The sequence below is a fragment of the Macaca nemestrina genome, chromosome 16 (genome assembly GCF_043159975.1).
Source record: "Macaca nemestrina isolate mMacNem1 chromosome 16, mMacNem.hap1, whole genome shotgun sequence".
In the NCBI taxonomy this organism is placed as follows: Eukaryota; Metazoa; Chordata; class Mammalia; order Primates; family Cercopithecidae; genus Macaca; species Macaca nemestrina.
This window is the reverse complement of record NC_092140.1, coordinates 104870112-104890940: the sequence shown is the minus strand read 5'-3', so window position 1 is coordinate 104890940 and position 20829 is coordinate 104870112. Positions and strand designations below refer to the sequence as shown.

The 20829-nt window shown below is 44.2% G+C and overlaps 1 protein-coding gene across 3 annotated transcripts in view; it reads left to right on the top strand.

The window, feature by feature from the left end:
* The window catches only part of LOC105490295 (crystallin lambda 1), a 112976-nt gene that overhangs the window by 23853 nt on the left and 68294 nt on the right, over window positions 1-20829 (top strand). For all 3 annotated transcript variants that reach the window (XM_011755791.3, XM_011755788.3, XM_071081682.1), the window contains one exon: window positions 11188-11314. In XM_011755791.3, coding sequence (XP_011754093.1) covers window positions 11188-11314 — 127 coding nt within the window. The remainder of the gene's footprint in view (window positions 1-11187; window positions 11315-20829) is intronic.

Below are 20829 nucleotides of genomic sequence, written 5' to 3'. Positions count from 1 at the left end.
AATAATACCTTCCTCATAATGTGGTTTTGTTACCAAAACACCTAGAGTTGGGTCTAGATCCTGCTGCTCACCGCAGTGAAAGCCAATGACAGATGATGAGTACTGCCGAGGAAGAAGGCTTTCATCTGGTGCTGCAAAGGCTTTCATCTGGTGCTGCAGCGGAGGAGATGGGAGTTCAGTCTCCAATCCATCTCCCTGACCACCTAAAATCAGGGGTTTATATAGCAGGAAAGAAATGTAGCAATGTGTAGGAAAACAGGAACTAGGGAGGGGCAAGGAAGCAATCATGGTGAATGAGGGGCCTGGACTCTCATTGCCTGGATGTGATGACCTGGTAAGTTTCAGTTCTTCAATACTCCTTTTTTTTTTTTTTTTTTTTGAGAGGCCTGAAGGTCATTTCCTGAGGAAGGAATTCAGATAAAACAAATATAAGTTTCAAGCTTTAAGGCAAGAAGGATCAATTTCTGTCTTTACTGAAAAATTTGAGTGGGTTTCAGTCCCCCTTTCTGTTTATAGATTCCTCAACCATGGGGCATCTGGTCATCCATCTTTCTGGCTGCTTCCTGCTGAGGAGAGGCATTGTGGGCAACTCCATACCATGGGTGACCTCATGGCCATCCAGGAATCAAAGGTTAATCTAATATTAAAATTTTTCATATGAAACACAATCTTGCTCTCCAGTCCACCACTTTCATAAAGACAAATCACAGCAGGACCAATCTACCTGCAAAATAAGCTTCAGTCCCATATACTTGGCCTGATTATCCACACAAAATGCAACAAGAATCGCTGTTATCATAGGCTCTCCTAAATTGGCTTTGCTAGAACCTCTCACAAGGCCATTTTAGTCAAAGCCCTGGGAAAACAACCAGTTCCTTCAACTGTGTCCCATTAGCAAAGAAAACATGTTATTATTAACTGTATGCAAACAAACACATTGCCATGAATTAAGAATATTCACAAATAGTTTATAAATTAGAGAAATACGCCTCAAATTCTATTTACAAAAGTATACTCGATATACTTAAAAGATACTTAAAGGCTATACATGATTCAAAAGAAAAAAATTCTTCAGACTCTGAAAAACAAAAAGAATCAGCAATATTTCAACAAAAAAGGCCATAAAAGTTATTTCAGTCCTCCATTAGTTCAGTCCATGCAGTCAACTCCTGCTCTGCTTCATGGTGAGTTAGCCGTCTTTGTGACCACATCAGTCTTTCCATTAGTGCACTGGAAGTTTTCTCTCAAATCCAATGGCACAATCTCCAAAGTTATCAGAAACTTGCATTCAAGAGTCCTTTTCATGAACTCCCTCCAAAGAAACAAGCCCTGGACAGTAGCTGATTTTAAGTCACTTTTTGTGAAGAATCAACACAAAACAACAATTGTGGATGACAAAAGTCTTAGGACAGCCACAGTTAAAGACACTGGTGACAAGGAAATTTGGTTATTTCTGTGGGATACAACAATTTAATGTGAAAATCATAATTATTACTGACAACCTATTAAGACATATCACAATTTTAAGAATCTAATATAATCTTGGAACACATTAACAACACTTCTATGTGAACATAACCAAAGGGAGCTAAACAACATCTCAGATCTGGCAATGCTTCCTACAATTTTTTTTTTTTTTTGAGTTGGAGTCTCGTTCTGTCACCCAGGCTGGAGTGCAGGGGCGCAATTTCAGCTCACTGCAAGCTCTGCCTCCCGGGTTCATGCCATTCTCCTTCCTCAGTCTCCCTAGTAGCTGGGACTACAGGCACCTGCCACCATGCCTGGCTAATTTTTTTCATATTTTTAGTAGAGATGGGGTTACACCATGTTAGCCAGGATGGTCTCGATCTCCTGACCTCATGATCTACCCACCTCAGCCTCCCAAAGTGTTGGGATTACAGGCGTGAGCCACCACACCCGGCCACAATTTTTTTTTTTTTTTTTTTTTGAGACAGGATCTTGTTCTGTTGCCCAGGCTGGAGTGCACTGGTGCGATCTTGGCTCACTACAATCTCTGCCCCCTGGGCTCAAGCGATTCTCCAACCTCAGCCTCCAGGGTAGCTGAGACTACAGGCATGCACCATCACACCCAGATAATTTTTGTATTTTTTGGGTAGAGATGGGGTTTTGCCATGTTGTCCAGGCTGGTCTCTTTACTCCTGGGCTCAAGCGATCTACCCATCTTGTCTTCCCAAAGTGCTGCAATTACAGGCAAGAGCCGCCATGCCCAGCTTGAATAATTCTAACATAACTAATAAGCCTAATATGTCTCTCTTGGACTTCAGGGAAACTAATATCTGAAAAAGTTAGTTTAAGGTCAGATAATTTAGACGAGATCGGGTGCGTTCAGGGTGGTATGGCCGTAGACAAGGTCAGATAATTTAGAACTTGATATTTTGCTTTTGGGAAGTCTGTCAAATATCAAAGGTTTAAGACACTTGATATCACAAAATAGGATCACAGGTTACTATAGAACAGTTATTCATTTGGCCAAAATTATAATACAAAAATATTTTCTCTTTGATAGGAGACTCGGTTTCCTAAACATTAAGACCTAATAAAGACAGCATGAGGCCAGCTAAATCTGTCTTTCTCCTTCCCTCTATTTTTTTCTTCTGTGGTGTTACTGAAAAGGTAAATAAAAATCTCTTATCTCTTACGTGAAAATTTTGTTCAAAAGAGAAAACCAAATTTTACCTTTGTGTGGTATATTATTAATGTTAATGCTAATTTCAATAAAACTTTATAAATAAATCTAATCAGTTGGACCGTAAGGTGAGATTTCCATAAACTTTTTATAACCTTTTGTAATTTTATATTAAAGAGCAGATCAGTGCTCCAAGAAAACCCTGTTATTCTGACACGGGCCTAGACACTGGCCTTCCATTAGGCCAGTGTGCTTTTGATATTAATGTTTAATTTATAGAAATACTCTGATTAATCTTACCCCTCAAAATTGGCCGTTACAATCACACACACCCACCTCTTCCTCAGTGGTACGTGGGCCTAGAGGGACTGAATGGTTTTGATTTGTGGCCATGTGTTTGGTGAACGTCACCTTCTCCTGGGTCTAAAGACAAGGCTTCCACTGGTGTCAGCGCTCAAGATTTATCAGGGATTGGCACCTTTTTCAGACCTAGGAGTCAAAGCCCTGTAACTTAACAGCACAACAGAATAGTTATGCTACAGGTCGGGTGCAGTGTCTCACACCTGTAATCCCAGCACTTTGGGAGGCCGAGGCAGGTGGATCACCTGAGGTCAGGAGTTTGAGACGAGCCTGGCCAACGTGGTGAAACCCTGACTCTACTGAAAATACCAAATTAGCCGGGTGTGGTGGCGCACGCCAGTAATCCCAGCTATTTGGGAGGTTGAGGCAGGAGAGTCTCTTAGGACCCTGGAGGTGAAGGTTGCCGTGAGCTGAGATCACACCACTGCACTCCTGCCTAGGTGACCCAGTGAGACTCCATCTCAAAAAAAAAAAAAAAACTACAGAAAGTTCTGTCATTCTCTCTAACATGTCACAAAACACTGTGGTTTGCTGTCTAGGAGTTATTTTCTGCAGCACTTCACACCACTGTGTTAAAGTAGTTAGGTTACTCATGGCATGTGTCTATTGCTAGTAGTCTAGAGACAGAACTGTGACCAAAAGCAGCAAAAATGTGATAGGTCATATGCCAAACTTATCAAAGTAAGATAACTTTTTCTCCATCATTAAAAAATGGTAAATGTAAATATTAGTCTTGGAAATTCATTATGAGGATAATCTTTCACTTCAACATTATACAGCAAAACAAGGACAAAGTAAGAACAAGCACACCCAGCTAATTTTTTTTGTATTTTTAGCAGAAATGGGATTTCACCATGTTGGCCAGGATGGTCTCGATCTCCTGACCTCGTGATCCACCCACCTCGGCCTCCCAAAGTGCTGGGATTACAGGCCTGAGCCACCATGCCCGGCCTCATCTTTGCCATTTTAATGTGTTTAATAGTTGAGTAGCATTAAGTACAATCACATGGTTGTGCAATCAATCTGCAGAGCTCTTTCATCTTGTAAAACCGAACTCTGTGCCTGTTAAACAACTCTCCTTTCATGCCTCTGCCAGCCCCTGGCATCCACCATTCTGCTTTCTATCTCCATGAGTTTGACTGCTCTGGGGACCTCTTGTAAATGGAGTCATATGGCATCTGTCCTTTTGTGTCTGGCTTATTTCACTTAAGCATAATGTTAAGTAAAAGATTCATCCTAGGCCGGGCGCGGTGGGTCACACTTGTAATCCCAGCACTTTGGGAGGCCAAGGCAGGTGGATCCCCTGAGGTCAGGAGTTCGAGACCAGCCTGGCCAACATATAGTGAAAACCCCGCCTCTACTAAAAAATACAAAAATCTCTTGGGTGTGGTGGCGCATTCCTGTAGTCCCAGCTCTTTGGGAAGCTGAGGCAGGAGGTGGAGGTTGTAGTGAGCTGAGATTGCACCACTGCACTCCAGCCTGGCATATGACATATGATAGGATTCCTTCCCCTGTGGGGCCGAATAAGATTCCACCATAGGTGTGAAACCATGTTTTGTTTATCCCTCCCTCTATTGGTGGACTTTGGATTGCTTCTTTGTTCTGTTGTTGACAACAATGCTATGAACATGACTGTGCAAATCTCTCTTTGCCATCCCGCCTCAGTTCTTTTGGAAATATGTACAGCAGTGGGGTTCCTGGATCATATGGTGGCTCTATTTTTAACTTTTTTAGTTACCACCGTACGTTTTCCACAGCAGCTGTGCCGTTTTCACATTCCCGTCAGCAGTGCACGAAGGTTCCAATTTCTTCAGTCTTTTTAAACAATAAATACATGCTCCTTTTGAGTACACTTCAAAAATGGAAGCATTAAAAAAAATTGAAATCACCCATACCCTGTCCTACCTTGAGAATTTTTAACATTTCCTTTTCTCTAATTTTAAGTAAAAATTTAACTTTGCTGAGTAGCAGCCAGTATTTTGAGTCCCAGTGTTAGGCTGACCTCTAGAGGTCGACCTGCACATTGCAGCCTTCTACGGGTGCCTCTAACCTGACGTTAACTGTTAAGTGTGGCAGTGCCACAGCCTGGTATGTGTGTGGCATTTGAAAATCCCGGTTGATTGGCACATCTTTTCTAGGTGTTTATGTATGTCTTCTACAAAGCTTGAGTCAGAAGTTCTTCCAAAAGAATAAAAAAAAATTGGAGTTAACCTAACTGGGACAAAACGTTGCCAAAAGGCTGGGTTTGATTTGTGGCACGTGGATTTGTTGGCCCTGAAGAGAACACGGGTCTGTCTGCAGATGTAGGGAAGCTCCTCTGCAGCTTTCACTGGAGGTCCCTCGGGACCACACAGCAGGGTCCTGGAGTTTGCAGTCGGCTAATGGGTTAATGTGTGACCGTGTCTCTCCCTCATGCCCAGGTTCTCTGTCTCACCTGTGCGTGCTGCCCAGGGAGGAAGGGCCTGAGGCAGAACCACCACTGCACATTCCTCAGCCTGAGTCTGCTCTGCAAGAGGCCAATGGTGGTGGCTTTTCTTGCCACTGCTTGCTGTCTCCATGGGATGTTCTCATTCCGGGGTGGTCCCTGGAGGATCGAGGAACAAGAGACTCCTGTTCTCCCGTTATCTGTCTAATCTCACTCAGTACTTTTGGGAAAAAAGGTCAAAAGTTTGCTTTGGATTAGTGGAAAGGTTTGAAGACACACAGGTGGCCTCCTAAGGCTTGGAGCAGGTGCTTTGAGCACATCAGGTGCTGAGACATAGTTTCCTGAAGGACGCAACGGTTACTCACTATGCTCCCAGGCCTTGGCATCGAGAGACCCTGTGTGTGTTCGGTGGAAAGATGGTTGGGTGAGACTGGGATGGTGGCGCCAAGAGATTCATTTAGGTTTTGCTTCCTTAAAAAGTGACAAAGAGGATTGGCGTTGGTTAGTTCTGGAGGGTGGAGATATAAGGATGTTTATTATTCTTTCTACATTTAAAATTTCTTAAATACATTATGAAAAGGAAATGGTCTTAGAAAAGCAACAGGCACAGTATGAAACATCTCACTTATTCCTCTGTAACACCGAAAACTTTCAATTAAACTGAAGCGAGTTTCTGTTTGGTAGCTACAAATCGCTTTTCTGCCATATGACTGTTTTTCTTCTGGTTGTATTTATGGGCAGTGTGGTTGTCTTTTACCAATGTTGACTCCTAGGCTTAGCCACTGCTGCAGGTCAAACTTATATAAATCGTACAGTTAAAAACTGAAAAATTCAAATGTGTTGTAATCTCCAAAGAAAGTCTGCGCTAGGCCCTTTCAGGCTCTAAAAGACGGTACTCTGATTTCTCTCTCCATGAGGGCTGATTGTGATACCAGGCGAGGGAGTAAGATACAGGACACCATCTGCGGCTGCATCTTTGTCTCAGAAACAGACATTGTTCAGGGGACACCTGAGCCTCTGACAGTCAGACAGTGGCTCTGGCAGCTCACGGCAGCTATAGGGCGGCTGTGTCCTTTCCTAAGGTCCTGCCTTTTTATGGCCTGCAGTCATGGTGACTCCACTACCGGCTGTGTTTCTGTTGCTCCTTCCTGCCCTCAACCAGTCTGCCCACTGTGGACGTCTGCATTTCTTTCTCTTCTTCTTCTTCTTCTTCGTTTTTGAGACGGAGTCTAGCTCTGTCGCCCAGGCTGGAGTGCAGTGGCGTGATCTCAGCTCACTGAAACTTCCACCTCCCAGGTTCAAGTGATTCTCCTGCCTCAGCCTCCTAAGTAGCTGGGATTACAGGGGTGTGCAACCACACCTGGCTAATTTTTGTATTTTTAATAGAATCAGGGTTTCACCGTGTTTGCCAGGCTGGTCTCAAACTCCTGAGCTCAGGTAATCTGCCCGCTTCGGCCTCCCAAAGTGCTGGGATTACAGGCGTGAGCCACCGCGCCTGGCCTGGGGTCTGCATTTCTGACCGCCCTGTCGCTACAGGGCTCAGGCTTCCTTTGGGCTGGTTACTGCAGCCACCACCAGCTGCCCATGGGCCTCTGCCATTGGCCCAGATTCCCACGTGGGGTCCAGTCCATGGAAGTCATGGTAGTAAACTCACATGGCAGAAAAGTAATGGAGAATTTCAGAGGCCTACCTCTGGAGCACCAGTTCCAAGGGGTGCTTGACAGCCACAGCGGGCGGCTGCTCGAAGGGTGTTTACCAGTTAGTCTTGCTAATCTAGAGCTTCCATTGTGACAGCCAACCTGAGTCTGTGCAAGATGGGAGTCAAATTGGAGACCCCTGACAGAAGCTGGAGTTCTCTAAGGGCTACATCATTGGCAAAAAAAATAACTTGGATCCCCTAAGTGGAGGGTCACCGGTGGGGGCATTGACTCCGAGTGGAGGGGAGGAAGAGTTTCTTTGAGAATTTGTAACCATAGAGCGATCCTCAAAGTTTCAGAGCTCAAATTCGTACTACCTGTGTCATCTGAAAAACCCCCAAGCCAAGAATTCAGGTTGGTTCCTTGGCTGGTAGCACCCCCAAGTGCCTGGCAGGAGCAAATTGCGTATCATCCCCAGAACAACATACCTGCAAACACAGTTAGATGTCCAGATTTTTGGCGCAACTTTGGATGAGCCAGAACCTCATATGGCAAAACAGACGTTGCAGATGTAATTGAATTAAGAATGGCAAGATGGGGAGATTGTCCTGGAATAGCTGGCTTGGCCTGATGTAATCGCATGGGTCCTTAGAGGGATAAAGGGAGGAAGGAGACATGATGACAGAAACAGGTGGGGCAGGGGTGGCTGGCTGTGGAGGGGGAAAGGGTCATAGCCACGGATGCAGGCAGCCTCTAGAAGCTGGGGCAGGCCAGGAACACATTCTCCCTGAAACCTCCGGAAGGAGTGCGTTCCCTGCAGACACTTTGATGTTAGTCTACTTGGGATTTCTGACCTTCAGAACTGTAAGATAATATATTTGTATTGTTTAAGCCACTGTTTGTGATAATTTGTTACAGTCGCAATAAGATACTAATGCTACTGCTTTATTGAGATAAATTTACATGTCACACAGCTGACTCATTTGACGCGTCCAGTTCAGTGGTTTTGTAGTATGTTTACAGAGTTGTGTCACTCAACATTTTCAAAGATGGATCAAAACGTGCTACACAGTGGATGATAAATGAGCTTTGGATCGCGTGGTGCTCTTTGTTCCTGAATAATGCCGCTTAAGAGGCACAGTCTGCGTTCAGGGAAGCGTGCTGAGTGCTGTTGACGCAGAATCGCAGGAGCCTGTAGGACCCGTGAGCGTCTGCATTTCCATTTTACCTTAATAGAGGAACCTTTCCTCATGACCCTTTTTGTTATATTTCCCTCCATGATGTTTCAAATATGTATTTGCTGGCACTTACCTTGGACCAGTTATTTTTTGATTTTAGGTATCTACCTTAGAAATCTTAAATTTCTAATCTGTTGCTAAGACACCTCACAGTACCCTATGCAACTAATAAACTTCCAGATGAACTGGCCAAGACACATATTTTGTTTTGTATATTTTTCACTAACTAACTTATTTTTGTTTTTCACTTGTTTGTTTTTTGAGACAGGGTCTCACTCTGTCCCCACGTTGGAGTACCGTGGCACAATCATGGCTCACTACAGCCCCCACCTCCTGGGCTCAAGTGATTCTCCCACCTCAGCCTCCCGAGTGGCTGAGACTACAGGTGTGCACCATCATGCCCAGCTAGTTTTTGTATTTTTTGTAGAGATGAGGTTTCACCATGTTGCCCAGGGTGGTCTCAAACCCGTCCTCAAGTGACCCGCCTGCCTTGGCCTCCCAAAGTGCTGGAATTACAGGCGTGAGCCACTGTGGCTGGCCTCACTAACTTTATAAGCCTCTAATTCAAGGAATTTGTTCTATATGGAATTTTAAAAATGCGGGCTCACTGGGGATGGTGGTCCAGGATATTTGGTACTTAACACTGAGTTGTTTTGTGGGTGATAAGATCTGAGCAGGGATCAGTATGTTTGTCCTTATAATTCTCCAAAACAAGATAGCTGTTTTGTGGCCCTATTTTAAGATAGGTAGATTTTTTTTTAAGCTGATATATTATGAATCTTCCAAATTACTTATATGAGAAAAACTTCTCAAAGATTCTCTCCTTCCTTTAAAAAAAAACTTAGGGCCAGGTGCTGTGACTCATGCCTATAATCCCAGCACTTTGGGAGGCCAAGGCAGGAGGATCACTTGAGCCCAGGAGTTAGAGATCAGCCTGGGCAACATGGCAAAACCCCGTCTCTACCAAAAAATATAAAAAATGAGTCAGGCGCGGTGGTATGCCTGTGTAGTCCCCGCTACTTGGGAGGCTGAAGTGGGAGGATCACTTGATCCCGGGAGGTCAAGGCTATGGCGAGTCATGATTGTGCCACTGCACTCCAGCCTGGGTGATAGAGCAGGATCCTGTCTCAAAAACCAAACCAAACCAAACAAAAAATCTAAACAACAACAACAATGACAACAACAAAACAAAACCCAAAAGCAAAAATATATTAAGAATTGTAAGATGCTGCTGGGCACGGTGGCTCACGCCTGTAATCCCAGCACTTTGGGAGGCCGAGCGGGCGGATCACAAGGTCAGGAGATCAAGACCACGGTGAAACCCCGTCTCTACTAAAAATACAAAAAATTAGCCGGGCGCGGTTGTGGGCGCCTGTAGTCCCAGCTACTCGGGAGGCTGAGGCAGGAGAATGGCGTGAACCCGGGAGGCGGAGCTTGCAGTGAGCCGAGATCTCGCCACTGCACTCCAGCCTGGGCGACAGAGCGAGACTCCGTCTCAAAAAAAAAAAAAAAAAAAAAAAAAAGAATTGTAAGATGCTAACAGCAGAGCAGTAAACCCAGCACAGGCCCTTCTGAGCATGGTGGCCCGGGAGACCACACAGATCACACGCCACAAAGCCCACTCTGCCGTAAGGTACCTTCTTCCAATCCTTCCATCCCAGGGGACTGACCCAAGGGAGAGGATTAAGAACCACTGGTTTCCAGCATGCCCCCCACCCTGCCCCCTGCCATGAGGATTGTTTCATTTTAAAATAAGTAATTAAGATTTTAAATTGTGGTAAAGTGTATAGAATAAAATTTACCTTAATGTTTTGAGTGTATTACGCATATTTACATGGTTGTGCTACCATCACCATCATTCATCTCCAGAATGTTTTCATCTTCTCAAACTGAAACTCTGTGCCCATTAAACCTTAACTCCCCATTCCTCAACCCCCAGCCCCTGGCAGCTACCAACATTCTAGTTCTGTCTCTGTTATTAGTGTTTTGAGACAGAGTCTCACTCTGTTGCTCAGGCTGGAGTGCAGTGGTGCGACCATAGCTCACTGCAACCTCTGCCTCCCGGGTTCAAGCGATTCTTCTGCCTCAGCCTCCAGAGTAGCTGGGATTACAGGTGCACGGCACCACGCCCAGCTATTTTTTTGTATTTTTAGTAGAGACGGGGTTTCACCATGTTGGCCAGGCTGGTCTTGAACTGCTGACCTCAAATGATCCATCCACCTCAGCCTCCCAAAGTGCTGGGATTACAGGAGTGAGCCACCTGGCCTGGTCTGCCTCTATTATTTTGACTGCTCTAGATACCTCTTCTAGGTGGAATCACAGTATTTTTCCTTTGTGACTGGCTTATTTCACTCAGCATAATGTCCTCAAGGTTCATCCATTTTGTGCATGTGACAGAATTTCCTTCCTCTTTACTGCTGAATAATATTCTGTTGTGTGTATGTGCCACATTTTGTTTATCTGCTCATCTGTTGATGGATGCTTATGTTACTTCTAGCTCTTGGCTATTGTGAATAATGCTGCTGTGCACATGGGTGTACAAAAACCTCTTACAGACCCTGCTTTGCATTATTTTCGGTTTAGACCCAGAAGTGGAGTTGCTGGATCACACTGTGATTCTGTTTTTGGGACCTGCCATATCTGTTTTCCGTAGCGGTTGCAGTATTTCACAGTCTCACCAGCAGTGCACAATGGTTCCAGTTTCTCCACATCCTTGCCAACAATTGCTAGTTTCTATTTTTGGTGGCCCCTAATGGGTGTGAGGTGGTATCTCGCTGTGGTTCTGCTTTGCATTTCCCTGATGATTCCTGATGTTGAGATTTATTTGTTTTTAAATGCGGTATTGAATACTCACAGTGATCCTTCTCTCTGCCTTTCCAGAAAGGAGATGAAGTTGCTGGAGCAGGCAGGTGCTCTGAAAGGCTCCCTGAGTGCCGAAGAGCAACTGTCCCTCATCAGTGGCTGCCCCAATATCCAAGAAGCAGTAGAGGGCGCCATGCACATTCAGGTGAGTGAAGGGCACTGGGGCCTGAGACGTTGTCTCCCAGCCTCTCCGGAGGATACAGGGCAGTAGCAGGTGTGGGCATTTTGCATCTTCAAGGGCAGGATTTTATTTTATGTGATAGGAAATGTGGTCCTCAAAACGCCCTCTATACTGGGTTCTCATCAGACTAGTGCGACAATGTTCTGTTTTAGGAGACCAGTGCCTTGTCCACGAGGCCACTGGGGATTCTGGTGACAATGTTGTATTTTAGAGGCATTAACAGTTTTAGCAAAAATAGGTTTTCTGGGCTGCTAATACTATTTTGTCATCTTATCAAATGAGAGATTATATTATTATTCTCATATATAATTGAGCAAAAAAGCTTAAATCATCAAAAAGAAAACTTTTCAGTTGCATGTAGCCTTTCCAACAACTTTACTTTAAAAAAGAGAAATCCTCGTGAGGGTTGTTTGCACAGTGGGATGAGCCTGGGGAGGTGAGTGGTCCCTCCAGGTGGAGCTGGGAGCAGCCCCTGTGGCTTGGCCCTCTTTCCAGGCATCCCGCTCCTGGAGCTCCTGTGCCCACGGCACAGGCCCCGCCCTGTTGAAGAATCCCGAGGCATACCCTTGTCTTTTCAAAGGCTGCACTTACTGCTAGAAGGTTTATGCAAATTTACCTAAAACTAAAAGAGTCCTTATTCCCAGTATCTTTCCTTGATATTTTGTGTTCTGAGATCTGCAATTTTACGTTGTTGCTCTGTTGATATTCTAGCTGAGAATTTGGAAGCAAACCAAAGAGGCTGTGTGTGTTCTCTGGTCGGTTGCTGCTCTCAGATTTGGGTCAAATACAGAAGATGGAGGTTTTAGGTCTCTCTGACTCTAACATTTCTTTAAATTGTTAAATTTCTCAATTTGCTAAAAATTCATTAAACAAATGGGTGTGGCAACAACACAAGGAGACGACTGTTTTTCAACTTCTTATCTCTTTCTAATATATTATCCTCTATCTCCTGATATGGTGGAGTTTGTATGAAGTTGAAGGGCCTTTAAAGAGACACGAGGTCTCCTAATGAGTTCCCAGTGACACCCATTTCTGTTCTTACTCAGTTGCGGGTGCTGCAAGAGGAGTTGCTTCTGAAGAGTACAGACGCTCTCCAGGCCTGGTCTTGGCAGAGAAGTTTCTTTCACATGAATTTAGTTTTATTTTTTATATTTTTGAGACAGAGTCACTCAGTTGACTCAGGCTGGAGTGCAGTGGTGTGATCTCGGCTCATTGCAGCCTCCACCTCCTGGATTCAAGCGATTCTCGTGTCTCAGCCTGCGGAGTAGCTGGGGTTACCTGTGCACCACCACGCCCAGCTAATTTTTGCATTTTTAGTAGAGAGAGGGTTTCACCATGTTAGCCAGGCTGGTCTCAAACTCCTGATCTTGGCCTCTCGAAGTGCTGGGATTACAGGCCTGAGCCACTGTGACCTGCAAGAGTTTAGGGGTTTTTTTGTTTTTGTTTTTTGTGTTTTTTTTTGAGATAGAGTCTCGCTCTGTCACCCAGGCTGGAGTTCAGTGGTGTGATCTTGGCTCACTGCAACCTCCGCCTCCTAAGTTCAAGCGATTCTTGAGCCTCAGGCTCCCAAGGCATGAGCCACTGCGCCTGGCCATGAGTTTAGTTTTTAAGGAAAGCATTTAGTTATATAATGTGATTGAAATACGAATAAGTGATCTATTATTATAATATTTCTACTTTCACATTTCACAGAATGCTTTTGTTCAAACTCTGGGCTGATATCTCCAACTTCAGCACGTTTGTCTTCATTACAGTCACTTTTTGAGTCTCTCTAGACAGAGTTCCCAGACCACGTTACCTTTGCCTCCTGGAGATGTTTGCTATGCAGGGCTTTTTGAACCCATCTAGAATGCTGGCACTGCACATTTTATTCCCAGCCTCAAAGACTAATTCTCAAACATTTAGGTGTTTTTTCCTCTTGTAACTTGTGATTCCATCGCACGGCAACTTGCTGTGGTGGTGTTTTTTCTTTTTTTCTTTGAGACAGAGTCTCACTCTGTAGCCCAGGCTGGAGTGCAGTGGCCGGATCTCAGCTCACTGCAAGCTCCGCCTCCCGGGTTCACACCATTCTCCGGCCTCAGCCTCCCAGGTAGCTGGGACTACAGGCGCCGGCCACCTCGCCCGGCTAGTTTTTTGTATTTCTTAGTAGAGACGGGGTTTTACCGTGTTAGCCAGGATCTCCTGACCTCGTGATCTCCTGACCTCGTGATCCACCCGTCTCGGCCTCCCAAAGTGCTGGGATTACAGGCTTGAGCCACCGCGCCCGGCCAGTTTTTTCTTTTAAAGAATCTTTCTATAGCTAATTTATAAATTTCTTGGCAGTGACAATTGTAAAGTCATTCCCTAGGAATAATTCATCTATCCATGTTAAATTTCTTTGTGTCCCCATCCCATTTTTTTTGATAGTTTATCATATGATTTCTATAAACATCAAAAACTACCCTAATTGAATTAGTTCTGGTTAATGTGTCTCCCTCAAATAGTATATTGTTTTTTACAAAGTGGTGAACCCTCCGTAATATGAGAACATTATCATAGACCTGGACAATAAGGCAAGTTTTTCTGCTAAAGAGTAATCTGGGGGGAATATGTGAACTTAGAAGGCATGTGAAGTGCTTACATGGTACTTGGCACACAGAAAATGCTCAGGAAATGGTAATTATTTTATAATGTGGCCATTTATAACAATTTTGGTAATAAAGAATGGCATGGGGCAGCATATGATGTTCTGTACATGGTTGGCACTGGTGAAAACGGCCCTTTGACTATGGCCTATCTTTATTTTATAGATTAAATGAGTATATTTACAAAGCATGACATGTTGCGCCACATCTATTACGTAGAACACAGAGCCAGGCCGCATGAGGAGAGGAAACTAGAGAAGGATGATGTAAACTAGTAGGTTTAATTCCTATGAGAGTTTATACGCTTCAGAAATGGTTGTACCTCCAGTACCAGAGCGAGGAGTGGGTAGGAATAGTTCTGACCGGGAGTCTTCGGGAAGGTTTAATGCAGGTAGGATTAGAGCTTGTCTGGACTTTTGACAAGTAGATTTTGGGAATGGGGGTGGGAGGATTGTGTCTCAGGAAGAGATGAACGAGACGAGAGATCCCTTTGAGGATGTTCTTAAGGCCACATGACCCATTGGAAAGGTAGGAAAGGCTGGTCCAAGGTGGAAACCAAGTCAGCATGCTCTGAATACCAACCTGAAGAATTACTTAGGTGAATTGAGTCATATACAGTGCTTAGAGGAGTACATGAAGAGAAGCACCATTTAAGTGTTTCTTTAAAGAAATAAAGATGAAGGCTGGGCGCGGTGGCTCACGCCTGTAATCCCAGCACTGGGAGGCTGAGGTGGGCGGATTGCTCGAGCTCGGGAGGTCAAGACCAGCCTGGCCAACATGGTGAGACCTCATCTCTACTGAAAATACAAAAACTTAGCCGGGTGTGGTGGCATGTGCCTATGGTTCCAGCTACTTGGGAGGCTTCTCAAAAAAAAAAAAAAAAAAAAAAAAACAGATTGTGAGACCTGAGGAAAAAATAATTATAAAAAAAATGAACTAAAGGGTTTGGATTTCAATCTATGTCCTGATTAGAATCCTGCAAGGAAGGTATTTAGTAGGAGAATGAAATGAATCAGAAGGAAAGATGAGTAAGAAAAAAAAATCAACAGTTCATTTTTGCCAGTTGACTGATTTTCTTGGGCATGTTTACACATTTCTTTTCTTTCTTTTTTTTTTTTTTCTTTGAGATGGAGTCTCGCTTTGTCACCCTGGCTGGAGTGCAGTGGTGTGATCTCGGCTCACTGCAAGCTTCACCTCCTGGGTTCAAGGGATTCTCATGCCTCAGCCTCCTGTGTAGCTGGGATTACAGGCATGTGCCACCACACACGGCTAATTTTTTGTGTACTTTTTTTTAGTAGAGATGGGGTTTCACCATGTTGGCCTGGCTGCTGTCTGACTCCTGACCTCTCACTAGAGTGATCCACCTGCCTCCGCCTCCCCAAGTCCTGGGATTACAGGCATGAGCCATTGCGCCCAGCCTACACATTTCTTTATATGATGTAGAGCAAATTTAATCCTCTGAATTTTAAAACTAGTGCATAGGCTGGGTGTGGTGGTCCACACCTGTAATCCCAGCACTTTGGGAGGCCATTGTGGGCAGATTACCTGAGCTCAGTAGTTCAAGACCAGCTTGGGCAACATGGCAAAACCTCATCTCTACTGAAAATACAAAAAATTAGCTAGGCGTGGTGGTGTATGCCTGTAATTCCAGCTACTCGAGAGGCTGAGGCATGAGAATCACTTGAACCCAGGATGTGAAGGTTGCAGTGAGCCGAGATGAAGCCACTGCACTCCAGCCTGGGCGACAGACTGAGATCTTGCCTCAAAAACAACAACAACAAAACTAGTGCATGTTAGTGTCTCAGGTTTACCAAACAAACAAGTAAATGAAACCCCCAAATGCTGCACCACATGTTTGTTAAAGTACATTAGTGTTTCTAACAAAATATAATGTTAAACTTGTATCTTACCTAATTAAACATCTCTGTATTGTAAAGAAAGTTTAGGACAATCTTGTTTAGCTTCATTATTCCAAAAATACTTAAGATTTTTGTGTATTTATGTTTCCACTTCTCCTGTTTATTTTCTCTTTCTCTAATGCATTTGAGATTATACTGTAAATAGAATTTTGTATCATGGTTTTTATTTAAAACTTTAGAATATTTCCTGCTGTATGATTTGCTCAGGGTTATATCAGATAGAAGACATACAATTTTTTATTTTTATTTTTTTTGAGACAGAGTCAGTCTTGCTCTATTGCCCAGGCTGGAGTGCAGTGGCACTATCTTGGCTCGCTGTAACCTCTGCCTCCTAGCTTCAAGCGATTCTCGTGCCTCAGCATCCCAAGTAGTTGGGATTACAGGCATCTGCCACCACACCCAGCTGATTTTTGTATTTTTAGTAGAAACAGGGTTTCACCATGTTGGCCAGGCTGGTCTTGAACTCCTGACCTCAAATGAGACGTATAATTTTTAGACCTAAAATATTGTGATAGTCACCATTTGATGGCAAACCTGAAAGAAGCTTCCATCTGAGAATTCCATTAAAGCTGAGCTTCCCAAAATCCGCAGCCTCCACCGGGCTGCAACCACTCAGCCGCGCCGTGACGCTGCCTCAACTCAGGGTCCACAGACTTCTTGCCAGTGGCACCCGCTTAGCAGCTCTCACAGCTCCTTTTTCTGATTTATACAAGGGAAGGTTCTCAGTGTAGAAAAATCCGTCTAGGCTACTTGGAGACAGTTTTCTTTTTTTTAAAGAATTAATTGCTGTATCTTAATTGTACATATTTGGGATTCGTGTGAGGTTGATTTGTGTGTTCAGTGTGTGTATGGTCAAATCCCGGTGTATTAGGATATCCAGAACCTCACATGTTTATCTTTTATTGTGTTAGGAACATTATACATCTTCTAGCTATTTTGAAATATATAAAATGATTAACTCTAATTTCCCTACTGTACTATTGAATGCTAGAACTTACTCCTTCTAGCTAACTGTATTTTGTACTCATTAACCAGCTTCTCTTCATCCCTCCCTCCCTTCCTGGTAACTTGGCCGCGGGTGTCCACCATTCCACTCTCTACCTCCATGAGACCCACTGCTTTAGCTCCCCTACATGGGTGAGAACATGGGATCTTCGTCTTTCTGTGCCTGGCTTATTTCGCTTAATATAATGATCTCCAGTGCCATCTATGTTGCTATAGCTTTCTTATAAAATATGTTGCTGTGGTTTTCTTATAAAAAGAAAATTATTACTTTAGGGAATTGTTCAAAAGCAGGAGGCAGAGCTTGAGCATGCGCGCGCGCGCGCGCACACACACACACACACACACACACACACACACACAGCTTGCCACAATGCTTCAACTAAAAATAATCCCCCTGTTGGATCTGCCCAGCCCCAAGGGGCAAAGCCCAGCAATGGGAGTACGTTTTCCCCGTGGATTGTCTTCTACCCAGCCCTAGAGGGTGGGGAGCCTGGGTCACTCTGCTGAAATGTGGGAGCATGCAAGAAAGAAACCTGAATTTCTAGAACTTAGTGCAATTTTGAAATCAAATCTTGCCTGGCAAGAAAACCTACTGTGCTGGAAAAATAAGTGTACTCTGAAAAGCTGGTCTCAAGCCTTGACTTCTAAAGCACATTAAGGCTCATTAGCCACTATATAGAGGCCTTATCTAATCTCTGGAACTTAAAATGGAGATCACAGTAGCTGGTGGGAGCCATGGGAATGCTTTATAGAGTTATGAAGTTTAAATGGGGTTTCCTTACACAAAGTCAGAACAATAGCTGAAATTGAGAAGTTAAATTGATATTGTCTATGTAGGTGATCAGAATTTGCATCTCAACTATACCTTTAAAATGGAGAGCATGCTAGTCATTTTGAAAAGGACTTTCAGACACTGTCAGTAATTACAGGAAGTCGTGTTCTTTGGAAATTTGTTTTCTTAAAGGATAGAAGCTTGTTGGACTTTCGGTCTTGGTTCACTGAGACTCAGAATATTCCTTCTTTTGGTAGGGGTGGGTGTGGGGGTTCAGGCAGCTCTGGGCACATGGGATGGCCAGCCCTGAGAATATTCAGGAATGTGCAGGGAAACTGGAGTTAACACTTTTTCTGTTGTATGTGGTTTTTCTTTTTCCTTTTGAGATGGAGTCTCACTCTGTCGCCCAGGCTGGAGTGCAGTGGCGTGATCTCGACTCACTGTAACCTCTGCCTCCCGGGTTAAAGTGATTCTCCTACCTCAGCCTCCCAAGTAACTGGGATTATAGGCGCCCACCACCACGCCCGGCTAAGTGCTAAGTTTTGTATTTTTAGTAGAGACGGGGTTTCAGCATGTCGGCCAGGCTGGTCTTGAACTCCTGACCCCAGGTGATCTGCCCGCTTCAGACTCCCAAAGTGCTGCAATTACAGGAGTGAGCCACCACGCACGGCCATACGTATTTTTTTTTTCTTTAAAAATTGTAAAATCGGGTTTACTAAGATATAATTTACATACAAGAAAATTCACTCATTTCAGCATTCAGTGCTATGTGTCTGATGTGCTATGTGACAGATGCATACAGTCACGTATGAAACCGGAGTCACCGTCGGGGTTCAGAGCACAGAGCTCCTCCTTCCCTTTGCCGCGAACTTCCTCCCACCCTTCCCCAGGCCTTGCCCACCACTGATCTGTTTTTTGTCCCAATAGTTTTGCCTTCTCCAGAATGTTATGTAAAATGGAATCATGCATGATGCAGCCTTTTGAGTTTGGTTTCTTTCGCAGAATAAAACGAACTTGACGTTGTCTGTGCGGTTGTGTTGATTGGTAATTTGTTGCTGAGTGGTATGACATTGCTAAGGTGCGTGGGACCCCGGATGGACTGGGGCAAGCCCACCTCACGCACTCCCGAGGTCACCTGGAAGCACGAGCCTTCGGTTTTCACTTGCGAAGTGTGGAAACCTTCTGTCCTAATGTTCTACTAGTTTCCTGCCACAACCCTTACTTTTCCGATGGCTTGTTCTTGCTTTATTCGAATAGTGTGCTTACAGAATGGGCCTGAGGTCTTATTTCTGGGAAACTGTATTTTTATTTATTTGCTTGGCTTTTTTTTAATAGTACGTGTAGCTTCAAAGATATAATATGAGCAAGTAATGAAAAATGTTATACATTCAAGAGACAGGCAAGTTTTTCTCTTAATCTGTAATTATGTATTTAGGTTCTTCTGTGACCAAATAGGACTTGAGAAAATGCTAAGTCAAAACATAATAAGGACAGTGAAATAAAGTTTTAGAAGAGGAGGGCATCCTCATTGCGTTCAGTCTGTCTGCAGGTGAGGACTAAACATGGCCAGCGTTGTGGGTCCCCGCAGCGTCCACGAACGGCAGGTTATTGGCACGGTCTGTGCCGGCAGGCCCTGCGGTGATGGACGAGGCTGTGACCTGCCTGTGTCTCAGACATTGTGGGACCTGCAGGAGCATTAGGAAAGCACTCACCATGATTTGTTCTCTTCGGCCTCTACCTTGTGGGGTGGAGTATGAAGTTACGTGTGCTGGAGCAGAATGTTAGAAGGCGACAGGCTTCGATCTTTGTCAGGAAGCCTGGCTCAAGGTCAGCGTTAGCCTGAATTTCTACTTTACCTTTGAGTTTGGGCATTTTGGCTTTTCCCTTCACAGCCACCTGCCAATGGAAGATGGTAGTTTTTTCTTTTGAGACGGAGTTTTGTTCTTGTCACCCAGGCTGGATTGTTGGCTCACTGATCTCGGCTCACTGCAACCTTTGCCTCCTGGGTGCAAGTGATTCTCCTGCCTCAGCCTCCCAGGTAGCTGGGATTACAGGTGCCCACTGCTACGTCCGGATAATTTTTGTATTTTTAGTAGAGACGGGGTTTCACCATGTTGGCCAAGCTGGTCTCAAACTCACCTCAGGTGATCTGCCTGCCTTGGCCTCCCAAAGTGCTGGGATTACAGACATGAGCCACCGTGCCTGGCCGTGCATTTTTTCAAAGAAGTAAATGTTTCTGCTTCGTAATGTCTCTAAGTCTGGAAGGCTGGGATCTAGCTGTGTTGTGATTTTGACTTCGGTGTTAGGGAGTGGATGGGGAGGTCACCTGGTGTGTTCTTCCAGCAGTGCAGGAAAATGCAGTTCTTGTTAACAGCTTGGTCCGTGACTTCCTGATGAACTGTGCGATGTGGGAGAGCGCAGGGGCAGCCCCAGCATCCCTGTTTCGACGTTGACGTACTCGATGCTCTGTCCCCAGGGCGCGGCCAGCCACAGTTTTCCTTCCAGGATTCTTTAGGACAGAAACCCTCCCTTTAAAAAATATTAATTATACATATTAATAAAGTTTGCATGCTACAAAGAGGAAGATATGCCTAATTCAATTCCACTAATACCCATTTTTTACATTTTAATGTATTTACCTCCAGCTTTTTTTCTCATGTAATATTTATAATTGTAATGATAGTGTGTCTTTATAGATACAGTTCATATTCTACTTATATTAATCAACATTTCATACTTTCTAGTGGCTGTGTAAGAGTCTGTCAAGTGGATGTATCAACTAAGTCAAATATCACATAGAAAATAATGATCTTATTGCTACTTCCAGTACGGTGCGATTGTAAGTTAAACTTGGTTGATCATCCCTCTGTCTCATTCTTCCAAGCTTTTTGTGACTTTCTTCAGGGCAAGGTCGTTAATAGGGAATTACTAGATATAAGCCCCTTTCCGGCTCTTGGTACCGTTTTGCTGAGTGGCATCAGTACACCTTCAGGAGCCATGTGTTAGCACAGTAGGATTTTAAGCTTGCCAATGTCGGGTCTATTGATCTTTAAAATGATTATTAAAGTGTTACCGGAAAACATTGTCTCAGTTTGCAACAATCAATGTGGCAGCATCCCAACATCCACATTCTTAATTTGGTTCCTAAAATAGTTTTAA